The 10,134-nt window shown below is 34.6% G+C and overlaps 1 protein-coding gene across 1 annotated transcript in view; it reads right to left on the minus strand.

The window, feature by feature from the left end:
- Positions 1–2,745: 2,745 nt before the first annotated feature.
- Positions 2,746–10,134, minus strand: part of LOC106474924 (transmembrane protein 8B-like) — a gene marked incomplete at its 5' end in the record, with an annotated part of 24,386 nt that continues 16,997 nt past the window's right edge. The window contains 4 exons of the mRNA XM_022403179.1: positions 2,746–3,237; positions 3,990–4,250; positions 4,679–4,857; positions 8,907–9,061. Of these exons, the coding sequence (XP_022258887.1) occupies positions 2,917–3,237; positions 3,990–4,250; positions 4,679–4,857; positions 8,907–9,061 (916 nt within the window). The remainder of the gene's footprint in view (positions 3,238–3,989; positions 4,251–4,678; positions 4,858–8,906; positions 9,062–10,134) is intronic.

The following is a 10,134-nucleotide window of genomic DNA, read 5'->3' on the forward strand; positions in this document are numbered from 1 at the left end:
GGGATGAGTTGATTGTATAACTTGATTCAAGGGATGAGTTGATTGTATAACTTGATTCAAGGGATGAGTTGATTGTATAACTTGATTCAAAGGATGAGTTGATTGTATAACGTGATTCAAATGATGAGTTGATTGTACAACTTGATTCAAAGGATGAGTTGATTGTATAACTTGATTCAAGGGATGAGTTGATTGTACAACTTGATTCAAAGGATGAGTTGATTGTACAACTTGATTCAAAGGATGAGTTGCTTGTACAACTTGATTCAAGGGATGAGTTGATTGTATAACTTGATTCAAAGGATGAGTTGATTGTATAACTTGATTCAAATGACGAGTTGATTGTACAACTTGATTCAAATGACGAGTTGATTGTACAACTTGATTCAAAGGATGAGTTGATTGTATAACTTGATTCAAAGGATGAGTTGATTGTATAACTTGATTCAAAGGATGAGTTGATTGTATAACTTGATTCAAAGGATGAGTTGATTGTCCAACTTGATTCAAAGGATGTGTTGATTGTATAACTTGATTCAAAAGATGAGTTGCTTGTATAACTTGATTCAAAGGATGCGCTCAAATATTACTACAAAACTGAATTATATAAACATCGATAAAACATAAGTTTATTATAAAACGCTTTAGGATTTCTACTGGAAAACAAAGCCGCTTCTGAAAGTTAGGATTTTTATATCAGAGTTAGCCACATTTTAACTACATCAATTTGTTTGCTGCTAAGTGATAAGCTACACAACAGACTATCTGTGCTCTGCTTTTAATATTAGATCAGTATAATTATCTACTTAAGTGAACTGTAAAAATGAGTATAAGTGAATACTGTCTTGGTTATTCGTACACGCAAGCAAAATTTAACTGAATGTTGAAGTTAAGCACAAAGCTACAAAATGGGCTATCTGTACTCTGCCCACTACGGGTATCGTACTACATACCGCTGTGCCACTGGGGGGCATAAAAAATAAAAGGTAATTTTATAATTTTAATTCATATTGCTATAGTATGTTGTGCTTGCATGAAAACCATTAATAAGAATATTTAACCGTAAATTTATGTTGTTGCCATCTTAATTATATTATTTTTACGATTTTCTTCTCTCTCCTTTTTTTTTGGGGGGGGGGGTCCTAGTGGATATTTATAAAAGTAAAAGTTAACACACACATTACTTTTTTTTACATGAAGACTATTGCAAGTTATACGACACACTGCGGTAAAAAAAATAATTAAACTGGTCAAACTAATAGAAGAATTATCTTTCATGATTACTTGATACTTAGATGAACACGGAGAAAAGTGGTTAGTGACAAAATTGAATATAGATGAAAGGAACTATTTATTTTTTCCATGCTATGTAAACAATTGTGATACACCCATTATTAATCTGATATAAAACTGCTTTTTAACTTTATCCGCTAGGGTGCAGATCTTAACCGCTTAAAATACCCGACGACTAAAACGTTGGTTTTATTAAAAACTCGGCAGGTTAGCTTTGAATTATTTTAATTATTCATGAATTACATAAATTAACACTCATTACATAATATTTTCATTTTCATGAACTGTTAATAATAATAACAACCCAAATGAATACCAAAAACTTTTATTGAACTTATATATGGTTGTTTGTTTGTTTTTAATTATGCACAGAGCTACACGAGGGCTATCTGTGCTCTGCCCACCACGGGTATCGAAACCCGGTTTCTAGCCTTGTAAATCCGCAGACATACCGCTGTGCTACTGGGGGGGGCTATACATGGCTGTTTCCCAGTGACTAGTTATATTGTTAAAGTGTCTAAGTCTAAGCTGTAACTTGTTAATTACTTGTTTTAGTGCAAACCCACACGAGGGGGCTATCTGTGCTTTGTTCACCACGGGAAAACGAGCCCCAGATTTTAGTGTTTTAAATATAAAAACTTACAGTTCACCCATTGTTACTAGCCAAGCACTATATTCAAGGCTTATTTTATTATTTATTACTTTAGCAAGACATTAGAAATATTTTGAACACCGCTTGTTATACTGTTTGGGTTAAATTTAATAGAATATTAATATTTTAATTGATATTTTCTCAATAAATACATTATAATAAAAGTTTCAACACACACGCACACTTTGATTACATTTCTAATATTCTTGCTTCCTATTGAAATAAGATGGCGGTAAAAAAATTGTCAAAACTAGCTTTTCCACTAACTGAGGCTTTCAAATATTGTTAATGACATCATTTCTTATTTTGATATTAAAGTAACTATAATAAATATAACATATATAGTCAACTTTCAGTTCTATTTTTATGAAGCCTTCTAATATTAAATTCGGACTTGCTGAGTTATTTATTACATATACAAATACTTTTCGTCACTCAGTGGTAAGTCTGTAGAGTTACGACGCTCAAAACCGAATTTCGATACCCGTAACGGGCATAAAACAGATAGCCCACTGTGTAGCTTTGCGTCTAACTACAACCAAATAAATTTCAATTTTGGGAATATTTATAAGTTACTAAATTGGTTTAATTCATTATTTTGCCATAAATAGCAATTTTTATATTTATATATTACTTATTTTCGTCTTCAGGTATAAACAATTGCTTATATATATATATATATATAGCAAACAGCAAATTCTTTGACAATTCGATTAAAATATTCAAGGAATCAAATCTTTAGCTTACGGATTACGAAAAGTTTTAAACAACTAAAATTAATATCAAAAACTGAAAAAATTAAAACCAGAAAAATTAAGGACAAAGATATGCCTGGTCTTAGAAATGAGACACGTAGGTTTTGTTTTTTATAAACTGTTTTTAAAGATTGGAAAAAAAACGTTTAGGTTTTCTTTTGGTGTCGCTCAAATGCAACGATCATTTTATCCGAAACTGCTTTCGGTTCATTCATTTCATGGTGATGAAGGCAGAAGAAACTGGTGACCATCATAGACAAACGTGGCATTGAGATCATTAAGCTCTTCCACGTGACAATTTGATGTATTCAGGCTTCTGTCCCTACCTTTAGATTCCCGCCGTTCTGGGAGAAGGAACAAGACTGACAGTGCCATCGCTGCGTGCCAGGCGCTGTGGACGTACTTGTAGTTTTCGTCAGTTTGAAGAAAGGCAAAAATGACTAAACCTACAGCAGCATTGATTACTCCTGGTAATAAACAAAGCAGCCATGTTCTTTTCCTGGGGTAACAGGCTCGCTGATAACGACAGTGACTAATCTGTAAAATATAAACAGGATATTAGTTTCTAAAAGTTACTTCCTTTTTAGGGAATACAATTTAAATATTTCGAATTAAACAATTGATTATGTCACCTAGAAATGACACTGAAACGGCATTGATCAAAGGATACAACACAGTTTTTATTTTTCTCACACAAATATCCAAAAATATAAAAATGCAACAAACGTTGTATTTATAAATATTTCATAAGTCTTGCCCCCCAGTGGCACCGTGGTATGTCTGCGGACTTACAACGCTAAAAACCGGGTTTCGATACCCGTGGTGGGCAGAGCACAGCCAGCCCATTGTGTAGCTTTGGGCTTAACTTCAAACAAACAAAAATCATACGTTTGGTTTGTTTTAGAACAAAGCCACCCTGCTATGTGCACCGTGGGGAATAGAACCCCGGATTTTAGCGTTGTAAGTTCGTAAACTTACCATTTTCCCATCGTGGATACATTTCTTAAGTTTAAATAATTGATGGAATAATTGGTAATTTCCTGTTACCCATGATTTCCAGTGGTGGGTAATATTCAACAATGTGAGAGGAAAGTTATTTTAAAGAAGGTTTTACATAGAATTACTGGCTGAAACGTGATTTCTAGAGAGGTACTGAGGTAAATATGTTTTTCGTTATTGCTATTTCATATATATAGCAACATCTAAACTATACTATGAAATTCAACTTGATTTTGCCAAAAGGGAGTTCTAAGAAAATTTTAATTAAAATATTTGCAGCGAGCCCTTACCCATGATATGGTTAGAATGATAAGTCCTACACCGGATGGAACTAGAAACACCCACAAGCCTGTTCTGTCGTACTCTACGCCCAGGGCAATCCCAACAGCTCCGGCCATGTGCGTTAAGCTTTGAAGCGTCGCTGGCAGATCGGCCATTACTATCAGGGTCACCCAGAAGGCCAATATGGCGGAGTAGAAATCACAAAATTGAAGCACGCTTAGTCTCATGATACAAAAAGTGTACATCTCAGCATCACAGGCGTGGTAAAACTGTAAAAATTGTAAAAAAATCCGTGACAAAACTATCTTTTTACCTTATCTTCTTTTGTCAGAAGATAATAAACGTAATCATAGGCAGGATGTTTCGGTCCAACATTAAAAAAAAACATTTTAATATATAAAGTGGCACGATTTAATAGAAAAATATGATAAGCTAAAGTTATTTGTAAATCCTGTTCAGATGGTTTATTAAATACAAGTGATTTAATAGAAAAGTATAATAAACTAAAGTTATTTGTAAATCCTGTTCAGATGGTTTATTAAATACAAGTGATTTAATAGAAAAGTATAATAAACTAAAGTTATTTGTAAATCCTGTTCAGATGGTCTATTAAATACAAGTGATTTAATAGAAAAGTATAATAAACTAAAGTTATTTGTAAACCCTGTTCAGGTGTTTTCTATTTTAAGATACTCACAGTGGAGAAGAACATCGTCACAAAATAAATGAGTGCTTCTGTGTAATAGTGGCGATAGACTGAGAGAACAATGGCTGGAATGAAAAAAATGTTACTCAGCGTGAGGAGCAATACACCTAGCAGCAACTGGAAGTCAGAAATAGCATTGGTTTCATCTGTGCAGCCCCAACCTCGCCAACCTGAAGAAAAAACGACCCATTCAGTAACAAACAAAGCACTGTAAAAGTACAAGTAAGGATTATTTACTTAGAAATTGTGTTTTTAATAACACAGTACAGAACAATATATCACCAGGATACAGGGCATTGCAGTAACTGACGATTGGAATTTCAACTAGACCACTAGTGAAAGTGAAGTTAGACTGTATAAGTATAGCCCTAATGGGCAATTTCTAATGTGGGTTTAACAGCGTGTTTTGTAATAACTGAGATAGAGGAGAATAATTTGTCTTGTCAAAGGGCGTTCTAAAGTAATTGGATCTGCCTGTGTGGACTTTCACGAAAAGGAGACAATTATTTAAAGGTCTGGGTTCAACTGTGGTAACCCAAGGGATAACGTAAGTGAATTATTCACTGATAATATTGTGATAAGAGTAGATAAAAATAATTAATTTTGTCAATTGGATTCTAAAGTAATTGGATCCGCCTGTGTGGACTTTCACGAAAAGGAGACAATTATTTAAAGCTCTGGGTACAACTGTGGTAACCAACAGTTGTAGTGGTGATTTATAAAAAAATAAGTAAGTTAGTGAAAGTAAGACAAAGTTAGTGAGAGATATAAACAAATGGATCTAGATTGTGTTTGGAAGTTTAGCCATAAAGAGTGTATAGTGGCAACTTTTAAAATGTAATAATCGCAGTTTGTATTGCAATAACAGAGTAGAGAAGAATAATTCGTCCTCTCAATTGTGTTCTAACGTAACTGAACCAGCCTGCGTAGACTTTTGACGTAAAATATAATCATCTAATACTCTGCATACAACTGTGGTAACCCACGTGGTAACATAAGTGAATTTATCACTGACTGTTTGTGATAACAGAGTAGAAAATGATAATTCATCTTGACAACTGGGTTCTAAAGTAACTGAATCAGTCAAATATTTAAAGCTTGGGATACAACTCTGCTGATTAACTGTGTAACCAGCATTTGTATATACGTTTGACTTGTTTAGAATATATTATTTTAAAACAGGTGTATTATGTGCTGTCCGTTTATTGTTGAAATGTATCGCCAACAAGTCACAGACACCTATTGTAAAGAATCATGGCCACTATAAAACCTGACAGTGGTAAGTGTATAACATGGTCAAGTGTGAAAATAGGTGTGAGGGACCGGCAGATATACTAATATGTGAACAGTTCATTATCACACGTATGCTCCACTGACATGTCACTGTTCTTAAAGGAGATAGCACCAAATTACGTGGACGAAATGATCAAGCTAAGAGAACAGTATATGGAAGCTCATGGAAAGAGTATAACTAGCAAGTCAAAGAATAACTAGTTAAATTTGAAACCAGGGTTAGCTGATCAGAAGCAGGATGCCATCAAATGTAACAAGAACTCAATGGGCAAAAGGGAGAAGAGATGTTACATTTGTTATAAAATGGGGCACACTGCGAGAAAGGGCAAGTATGTCAGTTATCAACAAGCAAAAGCAGAAATATCAACGTAAAGCAGCTGGAGCTACCTACAAAGATGGTGCTGGCAAGACAAAAGAAAAGAGTGACTATCACCATGGATGTTGCTGCCAGAAGAAACAGAAGAGAAACAATATGTCAGATTCACTGTAAGAACAAAGTGCTATCTCCATTATTAAACTGTGCATGACTGATGGTCAGCTCAAGTTAGCAAATGGATCAACATTGCCAGTGATGATTGGAACATGTGACAAACACTGAGAGATGCCAGCAACTCACAACATGCCAGTAGGTAAAGGCTATGTCAGGGAAAAGAAAGTGAAAGTCCTACAAGGTACTGGGTGTAGCAGTGAAAACCAGTCTATTATCTGATGATGAGATAGTGGGCAAGGTACGCTTGTGTGTGCTGATTGATGGGACAGGGAGAAATTTTCCCATGGCAAGAATAAAGGTGGACACTCCATACTACGTGGGAGACCTTGAAGCCATGTGTATGAAAGCACCCGTCTACGACTTGGTGATTAGAAATATACCAGGTAGTAGAAGTTTGGAGGAATCAGAAAGGTGGGAGACTGCAGTCACCACATAAGTTCAAGAATAGAAAAGCAAGCACGTCATCAAGCTCTGCAAGTCTCGAAAGGTGATATTCCGAATGTAGGTCTACAGGAACTGCAGGAAGCACAAAAGAAAGACCCTTCACAGCAGAAACTTTGGAAAGAGAACGTGGAGAACAAGACAAAGGGGAATAAGACTTACACAATAGAGGACCGGAAAGGAGTATTGTACTAAATCTATCAAAACAGTTCTACTGGGGAAGCTAAACACATCAATGGCAGCCAGAAGCACTTCTATGACAAGAAGGCCAAGGATCAACATTTCAAGATTAAACAGAAGGTTTTGGTTCTGCTATTTACAAACAACAACAAACTCACCCTGCAGTGGAAAGGAGGTGCTAGAAATTATCAACAGAATGGACTATAAGTGAAAGAGGATGGGAAGGCCAAGATCTACCATGCCAATCTGTTAAAGAGGTACTTCAAGAGGGAAGAAGACATAACTGGTGCAGCTAGAGGTACAGATGGACGTTGCAGGTGTGGCTGTCATAGATGGAGAACCAAAAATTGGTAACTTTGTCACAGAAGATGAATACCTACTATGCCTAAGACCAATTGGTGGAGATGAGATATACAAGGACGTCAACATAAGTGAAGAACTGACTGGTAAGTAGAAGAAAGACCTACAAAAGCTAATTTTCTACTATGCAGATGTCTTCACAGATAGATCAGGCAAGATATATCTTGTGCAACACCTGCGAGAGCACAACCAATAACACAGTCAAGGTGAACCCCTAACAGATGCCCTAAGTGATGAGAGACCAACAAGGGAACTGCAAATGTTGATGCAGACTATATGAAGAGACTTTGCGTACGAACTGAGAACAGTCTTTGTATATAGTGTAAAAATATTATAAGTATTTTCCTTGAAGAGAGGCTTATTGTTAGATATACAGGACTGTTTCATTTAAATTTAACACAAGAGTTAGGATTTAGATAAATATAAAGCACGAGTGTTAAATTTAGTATTTCTAAAAGCGATGATTTATTGCATGTTTGCTTAACTAAATGTTTACGAATCATTTGTTGCATAGTTCAATTGTTGTGAATTGACGTCACGTTACTCAAACCTTTATAATTTCTCTCATTGCTATAAGGGAGTATTGTTACATTATATTGCCTCATAGTTTGGAGAAAGTTCTAGGCCTCAGTGTGAGTTTAGCCATAGAGGGTAATTTATAAAGTGATTTTAACAGCTTGTATTGTAATAACAGATATAGGGAAGAATAATTTATCTTGTCAAAGGGTGTTCTAAAGTAATTGAATCCGCCTGTGTGGACTTTCACGAAAAGGAAACAGCTATTTAAACCTCTGGTTACAACTGTGATAACCAACGGTTATAGTGGTGATTTGTAAAAGTAAGTAACTTTGTGAAAGTGAAAGTAAGTTGATGAGAGATATAAAGAAATAGATCTAGATTGTGTTTGTAAATTTAGCCATAAAGAACGTATAATGGCAACTTTTAAAGTGTAATAATCGCAGATTATTTTGTAATAACAGAGTAGAGAAGAATAGTTCTTGTCAGTTGGGTGGACTCTTGAAGTAAAATAGAATTATTTAAAGCTCTGGATATAACTGTGGTAAACCTGGGGATAACGTAGAAGAATTGATCACTGATTATATTGTGATAACAGAGTAGAGCAAAATAATTCGTCTTGTCATTTGGGTTCTAAAGTAACTGAACCAGCCTGTGTGGACTCTTGACATAAAAGATAATTAATTTAAGCTCGAGATACGAAGCTAGTGATTAATTGTTTAATGAACATTTGTATATACATTTCACTTGTTTTGAATATATTATTTTACAACAAGTGGATTGTGTGCTGTCCATTTATTGTTGGAATGTATTCCTAACAATTCACTGATACCTACCACGAAGAATTGCGGCTCTATTGTACCTGACAAACAAACAATAAACAAAAATGGTATGCTAGAATATTTATGCTATAGAAAACATTCCAAGTTAACTGCTTACCCGAAGAACACACACAAGTACTGAAGATAAACCCTCCACTGAAGTACCTGTAACACTTTCCGTGATCTCCACAGCCATCTTGAATACACGATGATGACTTTATGTTTAAGTTGATATGTGTTGTGTTAGAGTAACACCGAACATCCACTACTTCACTAACATCAAAAAGAAAATAAAAATTCTGTAATTACCAGACCCTTATACTCTGAAGACCATTTTGAAGGCAGAAACTAACTGGAGGGGGTCTGGTATTTTAACCTTATATTCTACAAATGGGATTTAGGAGTCAAAAACATTTTTAAAAATCATAGAACAATGATACATTCAAACCTTAACTTTTTCTCCTACTTAACTTTGAAAATTTGGTTAACAGAAAACTGTAACATGCCAAATATTAAAGTATTATGGATCCCCCAGGAATTTCACAATAATGCTAATAGAACACACAGGCAAAAACTATTTTTAAAAAAAGCAGACTTCTTCTTAAAACAACACCCAAAACCTTTTATGTCAGTAGCTAAGGCTGCTAAAATATTAACAATAGCAAAAAAAAGCTGATATTCCGATTATATAATTCGAAATTCATCCATTTGTTCTTCACATTATTAATATTATTCTTGTTTAACAAGCCTACAGAAAAAACGGCTATGAATATTTTATTCAAACCTACTAAAAATTACCCGCAAAGATTGTAGGGCTATTTTTCATACTGATTATTGAAAGAGAAAAATATTTTATCAGTTTTTTTTCGCTACTAACCAAATTTCTCTTCAAAGCCATTCAAGCACCGAAGCATAAGTATACTGTGCCAAAATCTATGCATAGCTACTAAACAAACTCCTGCAAAGGTTGTAGGTCTATTTTTATACTGATTATTGAAAGAGAAAAATATTTTATCAGTTTTTTTTCCTACTAACCAAATTTCTCTTCAAAGCCATTCAAGCACCGAAGCATAAGTATACTGCGCCAAAATCTATGCATAGCTACTAAACAAACTCCTGCAAAGGTTGTAGGGCTATTTTTAAGTTGATTCTTGAAAGTCGAGTTTTCCACCCTTAAAAATGTTCTAAGTTTTCTTCACTATTAACATAAGCTCTTTGAAGTCATTCAAGCATCGTAGAAATGTAAAAGTCATTTTAGCACCGTTATACTAGACGGAAATGCTCCATTAAAATTGATAAGTACTTTAGACATGGATTCAAAATAGGGATTTGTAATCTTGAGAAAA

The sequence above is a fragment of the Limulus polyphemus genome, unplaced genomic scaffold (assembly GCF_000517525.1).
Source record: "Limulus polyphemus unplaced genomic scaffold, Limulus_polyphemus-2.1.2 Scaffold7860, whole genome shotgun sequence".
NCBI lineage: Eukaryota > Metazoa > Arthropoda > Merostomata > Xiphosura > Limulidae > Limulus > Limulus polyphemus.